Source organism: Epinephelus fuscoguttatus, linkage group LG4 (assembly GCF_011397635.1).
Source record: "Epinephelus fuscoguttatus linkage group LG4, E.fuscoguttatus.final_Chr_v1".
Lineage (NCBI taxonomy): Eukaryota > Metazoa > Chordata > Actinopteri > Perciformes > Serranidae > Epinephelus > Epinephelus fuscoguttatus.
In genome coordinates this window covers 41,693,013-41,706,925 of record NC_064755.1, presented here as the reverse complement: position 1 = coordinate 41,706,925, position 13,913 = coordinate 41,693,013, and the positions used below count along the sequence as shown (strand labels likewise).

Sequence of the window (13,913 nt, the reverse complement as noted above, 5' to 3'; positions counted from 1 at the left end):
TAGAGATAGCAGATATACTTTATTAAACCCTGAGGAGAAATTCAGTTTTTTCACTCTGTTGTCATACACACACACAGGCCCGAAATACACACACATGCACAAACAGGACCTACACATGCATTAAATGGAGAGCTGTCAGAGCAAGGGGGCTGCCTTGGAGGTTCAGTGCCTTGCTCAAGGGCGCCTCAGCAGTGCCTCCCCAGCTACCAATCCACCCTGCATACTTGGTCCGGACGGGGACTTGAACCAGAGATTTTCCGGTTCCCTCACAGTGCTTCTAGCTGTTCTTTAGACTCTTTAGTCGTGTTTAAATGTCATTTTTCACAGCTGTGGGGATCACAAACTAATTCCCAAATAGTTGTATTGGGTTGGCAGCAGAAATCTCAGAGATGGATATTTGACATTGTGGGAAATAAAAGTGCAGGACCAGAGGTAAATCAGAAAATATATTTATATTAATAGGTGAACTAACCCTTTAAAAGATTCACAGTTTATATCTGCTGTGACTTCACCTGTATCTGTTGATTTCTGTACTGTTGGTTTTTCAGCTGTAAGAACAAACCCACAGTTTAATGTCCTCCCCACCAGACTAATGAAAAGTTCATTCCACAGCTAGAAAGTCAGAACGTGTCGACCGCAGTGTCTTGAGGATATACTGTATCTGCTGATAAATGTCTTTAGGAAATGCATCACCTTATCACATCCTTATTGATTGGAGGAAACACGCTGAGACACTGGAGAGCTGTAATTCTGTCATTTGTTACGACTTGTTGAAACCACCAGCATGCAGTCCTCTGTGGTAACTTGTTAGCTCACAAATTTATGACACAGAGGGAATTGTTCAAGGTTGTCATTATGAGTATTACAATGGAGGCGAACCATGCCACCATGGTGGAGCTGGAACGTAACGTCGGCCCATGCACACAAAAATGTAATATAATGCTGTTTCCTCCCGCATGTGTGTGTGATGTCTCACTGGGTATCTGAGCTCAGGAGTTCACACAGAGGTCAGGTGGGTCTGCTCAGGTTTCTTGGGGTCACTCAGGTGGAAATGTTGAGGTCTAACCTGTCCTGAGTTGTTCACTGCACAGCGTCCATCCTCACTTTGACAGTAATTTCATATCTGAATGTTTCTATTAATCATCAAACGTCCTAATTTCTGTCTGTTGGCATGTTCCCGTCAGAAGCTGAGGGCACCCTCATTTGTTGCGTCTGGAGCCACAGCTAAATCCCAAGCTATGAATATCAAATGGCACCCGAAGTGACAGCCCTTATGAACGTATTAGCTGCGATGCAATCAGCCCAATGGTGCGTGCAGTGTGTGTGTGTGTGTGTTTGTCCTGGCAGGGAGTTGACTGAGGGGGGGTTTGGGATTTTGGTACTCCCAGAGACCGATGGCATCAGTTCAAAATGTTTATCCTTACAAAATAACTATTGACAGTTTTGTAGTCTTTGAAAATATGACTTTCAACCTGCAGTAGCTCAACAGTAAAAAAAATTCCAGTGTCTTGTTTGAGATCCAAAATCATTTTTCCCCAAAAGACATTTAATGTGTCTGGTGGCAGTTTGTGAATCAGTGACTAGTTTACAGAATATTCCAGTTTTTGCCCTAATTTGGAAAAAGACCATCTTCCTAAGCTGTTTCCATGTCCGATGAAAATGAATATTCCACCAATTTTCCTGTTTACATGCAGCTGTGAATACTCTGATTAACGTGTCCCAACATGTCAGTAATCATGTCAAAATTTAGAGCAGTAGAACAGCCGAGCCGCTTGTGTCATTCTGCTTTGCATCAAATCGGATCATTTTTCAAAGTTTCCTCTCGGTGACAGACGTGTTGAACCGTTCATTCAGTCCTTCAATCACCTTCTTGAAAAGTCAGCATTGTGATATTTGCTCATATCCAAAAACCTGTTGATATCCAAGTTTTCGTTATGTTTAAAAGTAGGTGAGTTTCTCCTTCTGACCAGAAATGTTGGATTTTCTTTTTGGCATGCATCTCTACCACAGCCCTGAAAATTGTTGGCGAGTTGGTTTGTAAACAACGTATTCATGACAACATACAGAGCCTACTGAACAGGAAAGAGGCTGTGTGTCGCAAACTGCGATAAAAACTTGAATTGAAAAAGGCCTAATTTGAAATAGCCAAACAGAATATGCTCTTTACATGACACATATCAAAATCTGAATATTAGTGTGCATGTAAACATAGCCATTGTTCCATTAAGGAGGTGAAAAGTCTACAGATTGAGGAGTGTCCATGTTTTACTTCCTAGAGGCTATTTCATTTTATTTTTGCCACCTAGCAGTTAGCCACTTAGCTTATGAAGATTAATTTAGTCAGCGACATGAAACATTAATATATTCCAACATGGACATGAGATTCACTTTTAACATTACTTTATTATTACATTTTATTGAAATCATATTTTATATTTTAAACTTTGATACAATGCTAGTTTTTAAAAAAAAAAAAATAAAAAAAAATAACGATACTCAATACCTCCTCCTATACCACAGCAAAAAGAAAAAAAACAATCCCGTCACATGTCCACGTTTGGTCATGGACTTTCCACGTCCACATACGACGTCCAAGGTACCCTGGGTGTGTTGGCTTTTGACGTTCTGGGACACCGTGTCAACTTCAGCCTGTTACATGCATTGTCTGTTTCCAAAATACACTTAAACTTATCACAGGAAATGCATAGTTTGCATACAGTCTCTTTCAAAATAAAAGCACTAAGTCTGTACAACGCTGCTTACTGACATTTCTTTCCTTCAACAACAAATGCACATGGTTATGTTTAGCCAACACACACACACACACACACACGATTGGGTTTAGGAAAAAAGAACAGGGTTTGACTTTACAGTCCTACAGGAAGTGAACACCAGCCTCCTGGATGAAAGTCAGTGGTTGTTGGTTTTATATCTTTGGTACCTTGGATGGAATCAAATGTAAAATTAACAGAGACTGAATCATTTTGAGCATGTTGGATTGAGGAAGTACAGATATAGCCCATCGCCGACAACCTTAACTGCTCGACACTTAAAGTTCTAACCAGACAGATTTGTGGAGTTGTCAACACTCTGGTCACATTAGAGCGGAGCTGAAAACACAGTGACCTCTGTGGAATCCATTTTCCCCTTCCTCCCTCTGTCCACTGAACTGTGGAGGCAGGATGTTGTGTGAGTGTTGGTGATTGTGGCCCAGGACAAATACAGGTGTTTCCCTGCCTCGCTGTACCCTCTTCCTGCACAGCTGAGGGGACTTGGGTCACCCTCGCCGAAATATCCGATTGTCTCTACAGCGTGTTTGTTCACCTGTGTGTTCAGATGTGACCATATAGACACATGTTTAGACCTGTGTTAGTGTTGGGAGGAAATATCTCTACTTCACAGGGTATTTAAAGATGTTTAGTACAGCTATGTACTGATGATGTTTCCTTCTCTTTTTCCTTTCCTCTCTTCCCTTCTCTCCTGATCTTTATTGCCTCCTCGTGTTGTGCAGTACCACAGTGTTTTTTTACTTTTTGGCTTTTGTCTTTTTAAACAAAGTCAATTTTTCTTTTGATCTTTTTCCTGAAGTCAGATCCTTATTGTGTTTGAACGCAGCCTTTAAATTTAGTGCCACCTGAACTGACATGCAACATTTAAAGACTTTTTACATCACAATTCACATAATTTACTGTTTAAATTATATTTTTTATGCCTCTGCGCCGGCAACAGCCGAGGCCAGAGCCATAATGTTTTCAGGTTGCCGTCTGTGCCTACGTTCGTCCCATTCTTGTGAATGTGATTTCTCAAGAATTTCTTGGTGGGAATTTTGTCAAATTTGGCAGAAATGTTCACTTGGACTTGAGGATGAAGTGATTACGTTTTGGTGGTCAAGGGTGAAAGGTCAGGACGCTGTGACCTTGCATCCATCCCATTCTCATGAATGTGATATCTCAAAAATAACTTAAGGACATTTCTTAAAATTTGACACAAACATCCACTTGGACTGAAGAAAAAAAATATTAGAATTTCATGGTTAAAGGTGAAAGGTCACTGTGACCTCACTTGTGTTCCCCTTCAAAAAAGTTACATCCATGACCCTTCAAGTGGACAAAAATAATTTTGGGTTAAATTTGAAAATCCCAACTTTCAACTTTCAGTATGAAAATCCATTATTTGACCCTGTAATGCATTTTTATCCCATCCATGACCCTTCAAGTGGACAAAAATGTCCTCCTGTCATTTAGCCATTTGTTGTTGTTGCTGGGATAAAAATGCATTACAGGGTCAAATAATGGATTTTCATGCTGAAAGTTGGAATTTTGAAATTTCACCCAGAATGACACCCCCATGCAAAAAATCACCCCCCTGTGACCTTTTAATTTGTCTGTGAGGGAGTTTTGAATTTTGGAAATGGACAAAAATGTATGTTTTTGGCCATAACTCATGAATTTAGTTGAGTTTAGTTTAAGAGGAGACAGTGCAAATGAATAAATACACATGGTATAAAAATGCCAGAATTGGTCAAAAGGCTAAAAGCACAAAAACAAACAAAAAACCAAACCAAAACAACACAAAAAAAGAAACAAAAAACAGGGCACACAGTTATAAAGACTTCCCTGAACAACACATCATACGCTAATTCTGACAAAACTCGAAACAAATGTCTAACGGGATAAAATAATGAAGATCAAAAGGTCAAAGGTCAGCTTGACTGTGACATCATCATGTTTTAACGTCATATCTCAGGAACAGAAGGGGAGACATTTGGTCAGATACTGAATTGGTGACTCTAATCTTGACACTGTGCTGATTGTATAGATCTTGTGTGTGTGAAGCATCCATGTTTTCACTGACATGGATGGAGACTGTCAGAGAACTGGACTGGTGGGCGGAGCCACACAGATGTGGGGAGTTAATTCTAGTTTGTATCTGCGTGATGTGTACTGAAAGTAACAACTGCAGCTGTTGCATACATGTTGCAGAGTTCCTGGGTCATATAGTTCTTGGAAAAGTTAAGAAAATGTATTTGCTGAGATAAACATATGTTGTGTTGCAGAGTGTCTGAATACATTATGTGTCACAGGTGTGGCCTTCGCTGCGTCCTCCCACTGTTTTCTCTCCTGAGCAGCAGTAGTGTTTGCAGAGTTTCCTGAGTAGGTGGTAGTCTGAAACTCTGAGGTCAAAGTCGCCGTGGTCGTTGTTTTTGATTGCCAGAGGCGCTCTGGATTTGTTTGGCTTGTGCATAGCTCAGGTATTTGCTTTGCCCCGCTCATCTCCAAGAGGCTCCATAACCATTAACCAGCCTGTTGCATTGTTGCATACGTATCGCATTCCTGAGACCTTATTCACTGCCAGTTTACACAATGCTCCGGTTGTGTGTTTTCATGCCGTGTGGGAACCAAAACACAGCCCTATCAGACTGTAACATCAGGGAGATAATGCAGCGTTTAAGTTCTCCTGTTTAAATAAGACTTAATACATCTCACTTGTGTTGGCGTGCAGGCGGGTAGTATCTGTATCATCTTCAGAGGATGTGTATTTCTGTCCACCCTCCCCTGGTGCAGATCGGTGGTGAATGTGGGCTGCAGTCAGCCAAGGTTATCTCCGCAGATAAAGACACAGCAGTTACATGATGCAGGGTTCAGATCTGGAACCTTTACTGAATACCAAGACCAAGAACAACACCAACATTTGATCGGCTCAACACCTATCGTACTTAGTTTGGTTTATTTATCTGCACATACGTGTACTGAATAGACAAGAAAACCATTGAGCAGATGTTAGACAGTTAGCGTGGCTAGTTTGGTGGCTTTGAGACAATTCTGATAATTCTCTTCCAGACATCAAGGTAAAGCAGTGAAATTATTCTAAATATAGCATAAACTTAAACTGATGAAGATTTATTTAGTGGGCATTTTTTAATGTGACTAAAAACAAGAGAATTTATGCATCATTTGCTCAGCATTGTTTGTTTTTATGTTGGTGGAGTGAGAGTTTTCTACGCAGAAGTTACTGTAAATCAACTTTGTGATTTGGTCTGTTGGTTAAACACAGTTTTGGCCTTGTGGTTTTGTCCACTTCTGTCAGACAACATGAACAAATGTCCTGCTGAGCTGCAGCTACACTCCCTCAGCAATGTCACAGTTTTCTATCTGAAATCCCTTTTTCGGCCTGAAGATGAAATGTGACGTTAACCAGGATTAGCAGCTCTTAATTATGATTTATTTCCACCTCTTTGATTTTGGGGGTGAAGGAATGTTGGTCTGTGGTTCTGCAATTAGTCTGCAGCTCTCTGTCATAGTTAAGTGTCTCTTGGTGATCTTATATAGATAATCTTTCTCTGGTTTCTTTGAGACTGAGCTGTCTGTAATTACAGGAGTATTATATATCACTTGTTTTTTCCTCACAGAGTAGGCTTTAACTTTAAATATAAGTAATACGCTGAGACAGAACCTTGGCAGCCAGCTCCAGCACATCAGCGTTAACTTAATTAATCACATGAACTGCAGAATATTGCACACATTTAATCTTTTGTATAAATAATAACATGATACATCATTCTTTATCTTGAAATCAAATTGAAATGTCTGGCAATGTTATCTACTTATCTGATTACTTGTCCATGTTGTGGATGTCTGAGTTGCCGGTTCCTGTCATTTAGCGAGTGGATATTAGGTCCTGGATATTACCGGTGGTCCATTAAGCATGTTAAAGATTGATATCGCCGGCCCATCAGAGGTCAATTTTTGAGCAAGTTTTACGATCCAGACGAAAAGGTAATGAGGGCTTTGGGGTTAAATAGCTCAGAACTGAACCATTAAGTGATCATCTGTGATGACTAAGATGGTGAGTAACAGTCTAATAGAATCAAGTCAGGGAGCACAAAATGAGCCAGTGTAGTTTTCTGCTCATTGACCTAATGGAAAACCATCAACACAGGATCTATTTAAGAAAATATACTGCTCAGAATAGTGAGAGGACTTCAAAGGAACGAGTGGGAGAGTGATGGTGCGTACTTCGGACTGCAGCTCTGTAGCTGCTGATGTAAAACTTGGTGAATGGACTGCTTTTACTTTACTAACCTTAGCGACCACTTGAAGCACTTCATAACACAAACAACATTCACCCATTCATTCATTCATTCATTCATACAGTGGAGACAAATGTTCAAGGTGTCACCTGCTCAGATATTCATCCACACACAGTATCTTCAGGGTTAGTTTCTTTGACATTTAGACTTCAAGGTCTTAGACTTCGTTTTTTGCAAACTTAGTTATTTAGCCTCTTGCACTCCACCCCCATTTTGTAGCAAAAACGCCTAAAATGACATACCCAAATTAAAATGACTGTAGCTTCTAAACCGCTCTGACTACATGCATGCATGAGGTCTTGCCAGAAAGAAAACTCTCTTAAGTTTCTTGTGAAAGTGTCAGAAACACTCTAGGTGATACAGAGACAGAGTAATGGGCCTCTGGAGTCAGTAAAAAGTTGAAGATTTTGCCTAAAATTAAATAAAAAATGTGTTTCAAGATTCAACTGTCTGTGGCTTCATCTGAGCAGGTAAATGACACTGTGAGGCTGTAGGCACACTATCAATGAACATTTGTTTCATATTTGAAGAAGACTGCTCAAAGTATGACCATTCTACAGTGTTTTTACCATGAAAAGATCCAGGCGGAGCTCCAAATGACAAGTCGGTCTCTCTGCTTCAAAACAGAACTATCAGTGATCAAACAACTCTCAGCCAGCTTCAAACATTGTACCTTATTGAAATCAGGTGTGATTATGATAGCTGATGTTGTTTATGACACAGAAACCCCATAAAATATCACCAAATAAAGCCATATGAAACGTGAAAGTTCCACTTTCTAGATGGTATATCTCAGCCAAAAAAAGTGGTAGGAGTGAGACTCTTACCTTTTATAAAACAGCTAAGTCCTCGCTAACAGCTCCACATAAGATCGCGAGTCATCCTTTAACTTTTCCTGTCGAAAAACGGCATGACATGACTTGTCACCACTCATTGCGATTTTGGACTGTGTGTGTTTAGGCTGCTCTGGTGCGAAATCCATAATAAATAGAAGAAAAACAATGTTATTTTTGAAAAGTCGAGAGCTTCCTGAATCCGGCAATACCAAACATCACATGGTTTGATGATGTAGTGCGCCTGGGAGATGCCATTTAACAGAGGGGGAGGGGAGCGAGGACGTCAGTGTCCTGGCAGAGTTAGAGAGGTTTAAAAAAAAAAAAAACGTATCAGAGGTGTCGACTCAGGTCACTAATTTAATGACTTGACAAAATCAAAAAAGACCTGCAACTCAAATTAAACACCAATGACTCATGACTTAACTCGGAACCGAGCCTTTTGACTTGAAAATCCTTCAAACCTACAACCAAGTCAGTTTAGTCAGAGAAAGTTAAAAACATCTTTCCAATATGAGATGAGTCAAATACATCAAGACATGGCTGAAACATTGGTTCTAGTTAATCGTGCTGTTTGCTATGAAAGTGCACGTCTACTCTGTTGTTTAAATGGCATTACATTTGGCAAAGAGTGGATTATGACTTGTTTAGGATTTGAAAACTCAAATTTTAGGACTTGGGACTGGCCTGTCGTCATTTGGGACTTGAGTGCAGAGACTTTGAGACTTGACCAAATATGGCAAACTTTTTTTTTTTTTTACTGGGTTGTCCTGATGGTCAGATGTTTAAGACACTAACCATGTAATCTGGTTCATGACTGAAAGGGGACTTTGTTGCATGTTATCCCTCCCCTGTACCACCTCATTTTCTGTCACCTCTCCACTGTCTGCTGAGGGATAAACTACACCAACCATCTACAGCGGGATATTCAACTACATTCTTCAGTGGGCCACATTTCTATAAAGTTAAGAGCCTAGGGGCCAGACATTTGCCTGAAACTAAAGTTGACACAACACACCACATTTTTAAAACTTTTATTTCACTACATTGTAATTGACATTTACATTTTAATAACCTCTGCTTACAACCTCTCGTCCTCTCCTCTGCGTAAACAGTCTGCAGTTCAGTCTGAGTTTCTCTAAATTCTTGTCACATGACCGTTGAGTCATTAATGGCTTCCTGTTTAGGCTGAGGAACGCAGAATTAAATGTATTTTTAGTTTTACAAGATCTGACAAATGCAAACAGTTTGGCTTTTTTGCAAAATTTTAAACAATGCTGGTACAAAAATGTGATTTTGATAATATTTGAAGCTGAGATTTGGTTTTTGTTTTTTTGTTCTTTAGGTCTTGAATTGTATTTATTTGTGAACAGAACTGATCTGACCTTTACAGAGTCTGGTCTACAGACTCACTCCTGCCTCTGTTGTGCATTTAGCTCAATGTGAATAGGCCCGTTTCCACCGCAGGAACTTCAGGGTAATTTTACGGGGCCGGGGCCATTGGTGCGTGTCTCCACCGCAGGAACCACCCCCAGAGTTCCAGATCTTTTACAAGGGCTAAACAAGTCCTTGCCTCGGAGTAGGTACTCAGAACGGCCCCGAGAAACTCCTGGCTGGGGCTTGGGGGTTACTTGGTGCTGATTGGATATACTCAAGGCGGGATGTGACATTTTGTAAATAACAACATGGTTATCGTAGATTAGCTGGGCTAACCGTTAGCTGTTAGCGGTGTCTGTAATAACTCAATAAACAGTCCGTGAAAAAAATATTTTTTCCAGCGGATATCTTAGTTACAACGTGATTGAGCTAGCAAAGCAGTTTTGTGTTGCTGCGTGTGGTATTTATTCAGTTTTGGGAAATCACGATGTCTAGAAAGCATCAGTGGCTGCCACTGACAGGGACAGCTAACAGCAGCAGCAAAGCTAACATCAGGACGTCATCTGTTCAAAGCCTCCCGTTGTTGAGTACGACATGAAACTACTCCGGTTAGCTCAATCATGTTGTAACTAAGACATCCACTGGAAAAAATATTTTTTTCACGGACTGTGACCGGAGTTATTACAGACACCGCTAATGGCTAACAGCGCCCCTACGCCCCTACGTCGCCCTGGTCAAAATGGTCGCGCAACGATTACATAACATAATAACTTTACAGGAACCTTCCTCCTACTCCGCCCTCTCAGTGGAGACACGGCAGTTGAAAGGGCCGAGCGAGCGGATGTTTCTGTAGTAGTTCCTGCACCACAAATAGTACCAGGAACTTCTTCAGTGGAAACGGGCCTATTGTCTGCATGCTAACATGGTTAAAATGACTTTGCTAATTGACTGATGTTTAGCAGGTATAACATTCACCATGTTCACAATCATGGTTCAGCCTGTTGGCATGAGCCACATTTCAAGACAATTCATTTGATAGTTGAGACATTTTACCAAAAAACACAACTGACGTCAACCTCATGGTGGCGCTGGAGGTAATGTCAGGGTATACCAAAGTAAGAGAGCTTTATTTTCTGGGGACCATGAATGTCTGCGCTAAATTGCATGGGAATCGATCCAGTAGTTGTTAGATAGGTTGGTTGGTTGGTTGGTTGGTCCACCACTTTGGCCAAGAGTGACAGATCAGCATCACCATTCATGACACCACTTTGCAAACATCACTAAAAATACCCAGTTACCCTGATACTGTAAAAAAGCATTTTAACAACTTTTTATTGTTTGTCTTAATACAAGTTTAAGACATCTGTGTGTTGTGGGTATCTGTGTTGTGTTCAGGAGTTAAGACATGTTTCATCTTAAAGCCATGATTACTGTATAAGTCTTGTTTTTCTGTCTTTTTCTCAGGACAAAAACTGCCGAGCCTGTGGAAGGAAAGGAGATTCAGGTTACAGTCTGCAACGAGGAGAAGGTCGTCTGCGGAGTAACGAAGCACACAACATGTGCTGATATGATTCAGGCCTTACTGGAGGACCACAAGTCAATCCCAGAGAGTAAGCGGCTCCTGCACGGGGAACCCAAAGACTTCTGCCTCGTTGAGCGGTGGAAGGGTTTTGAGAGAGCTCTGCCTCCTCTCACCAGAATCCTGAGACTCTGGTATGCCTGGGGAGACCAGAGACCCTTCATCCAGTTCATTCTTGTCAAAACCAGCGATTTTGTGCCTCAGCCCATCAAGAAGAGCGGGAAGTCCAAGGGGGCCAAGCCGAAGCGATGGGAGCACAGTCGGGCTCAGTCCACCCAGTCTCTGCCGGCGGAGAGGCAGAAGCGCATGGTGAAGAAAGCTTTCCGGAAGCTGGAGAAGCTCCATAAGGAGAGTCAGAGCTCAGCGGGTGCTGAGGAGATCGACAGGATGGTGCAGCTCATTCTTCACCAGGACCACACCATCCGGGAGCAGATCCAGCGCATGAGGGACCTGGATCTGGATATCGAGCAGTTTGAGGTGCAAATCCAGAAGGAAGCCAAGTCTGAGAGTTCACTGGCTCAGAGTCTGGAGGAGAACAGCGACGAGCAGCTGCAGAAGTACCTTTACACCAGTGATGGAGTCGAACAGCTTGAGCTGCAGGTTCAGAGGCACCAGGAGCTCATCCTCAAGCTGTCCCAGGACATTGATGCTGAGCTCAGGAGGGCCAGCTTCCCTCTGAGCCAATATGAGGACAGCGAACAGGAAGGAGCTGCGGCTGCTTCCTGTATCCCCTCGGAGGCAGATGAATCGTTCTACACAGCTGAGCTGGAGAGGCTGCAGGAGGAGGTGAAGCACAGCCTTTTCACCGGCGTGTCCCTCCACAACCAAGCTGTAGAAATAGACAAGCAGCTGAAGTACTACGACGCCACGCTGGTCTCAAAGGATCAGGAGTGTTGGCAGCTGGCTGCTCAGCTGAGCTCACTGCAGATTGTGGACGGAGCAGAGGAGAAGACATCCAGTCCTGTCCCTCTGAAAAGTGAGACTCAGTGCAGCGTCTCACAGACAGTGAAACTCAAACACAGTCTGTCCCCTGCAGACGTTACAGACACAGACTCAGACACTGGGATTAGCTCCACACACAGTCAGGACTCACTGTCACCCTGTCTCGACTTCCCTCCCCCGCTGGACACAGACGTTTGAACAACCCAGTTGACCCTGCACTTCATTGTTCTGTATGAACAAACCCCAGTTTGTCTTCTCATGTGTTCATCACGTCTGAGTCACAGAGCCAAAAATCCCAAATCAACCCCTGTGGATTTATTATGTCGTTTAACTGCAGCTGAAAAAAAAAAACAGTGAAATGACAGAAAGTAATCAACAATTATTGTGATTAGAGATAATTATTTTCTTTTTTTACAAAAATTCCACATTCTTTGGTTTTATTTTCTCAACTCTAAGGTTTTGCATCTTTTATTTGCCACATATGAAAGTGTAGTTTATGATAATGAAATTACAATGGGCATATTTTCTGAAATTTAACAGATAGAATAGAGAAGTGTATCATACGATGGCCTGTTGCTGCCACGCCAGACAAACCAAGAAAACAGAACGTGAATCATTAACATGTAATAATATCTTAAAAATGTATTGTTATGTTATATTTTATCCCATAACAAGAAACGTATATTGTTTTATTATTACAATACACTGTTTGTCTTGTTATAAAACAATAGAAGTGATCACGACACAATGTAAAAAACATTTTATAACAATAAATCCATGTTTTTACATGAAACGTTTTACGTTATAACAAAATAAAGAGCATATTGTTACAGTGATAAATTAAATGATATAATAAATATAATTTAGAAAATATAGCAATAAAAGATTTTGTTAAAACATGAAAAACATTATTAGAATATATTGTTTTTAATATTATGTGATGCTGATTCATGTTTTTTTTGTTTTTTGTTTTTTTCTGGCATGGCAGCAATAGGCCACCATATGACACAGTTTGAAATAACTTACAAACTACAACATTAACTATTGTAATTTTTAAACGTTCTGTAGATTTTCTTGACTAATGGATTAATGATGTATTCCTATAAAATTATAGAAAATTTGCCCATTATAATTTCAGTATCATATACTACAATAATACACTTGGCAGTAAAATGCCTCCGCAGCATGGTAGCTAGAAATGAAATATCTAATTTCATTTCATTTGTATGAAATTTATTTTTCTGCAATTTTACTTTTTCCAAATATTTTTCTTGTGTTGTGAAAAATTAAAACAAAGAGGAAGGTGATACATCACTTTTAAATTGTGAAATCAAGGTTTATATTTCTTTCTTGTTTAGCAAAGTGTTTTTTTTATGCAAATGGAACAAAGAATCTCAATAAATAACTTTGTGGATTTCTGAAAGGCAAAAGGACGCTAACGTTTGTGACTCATATGTAACGATGACACATGCAAGGCTACAGTCCATCACTGTGTGTGACAGTTCTCTTAAGTGAACATTTTTACCCCCAAAGAAGAACAACTTTTTCCTACAGAAACAACCACGTCTAAGATGTCTGGGCTCAGTTACTTAAAAGCAATTGTGTTGTTTAATTTCTTAATAATGATGAATGTATGCTTCTTTCCCTTCTTAAAGTTCTCGAGGTATTTATGAAGCTGCACTTCTCTGTACACACTCATAAAGTCTATTAACATGTTTTATATTAAAACAGATAGTTGTTTGTAACTGTTTCAGATGTAGAATTAAAGATTTCCTATAACTACACTGTAAATATACTGCTGTAACCACTGTAAGTGATTATGACACCGGCAAAATTTGTAAAGATAATTTGATAAAACAACACAGAAAAACATATTTATTTATCTTGTAATTGTATTTTACAGATGAGATTTTATTATGACTGTTTCCCCTCTGAGGCAAGAATCAGATCTGATCAAATGGCTCATATTAAGGGGTCAAAACAACATAAATATCTGGATTATATCTGTGTAAATCATACCTAAAAACAAAAAGTATAATAGAGTGTACATTTCAGCTTTCATAATAAACACTAATACTGTAAATGTCACAAA

The 13,913-nt window shown here is 40.3% G+C and overlaps 1 protein-coding gene across 1 annotated transcript in view; it reads left to right on the top strand.

Moving 5' to 3' along the window:
• rassf9 (Ras association domain family member 9) overlaps nt 1–13,913 on the top strand; it is a 21,751-nt gene extending 7,838 nt beyond the window's left edge. The window contains exon 2 of the mRNA XM_049573054.1: nt 10,765–13,913. Coding sequence (XP_049429011.1) covers nt 10,765–12,019 — 1,255 coding nt within the window. The 3' untranslated portion in view covers nt 12,020–13,913. The remainder of the gene's footprint in view (nt 1–10,764) is intronic.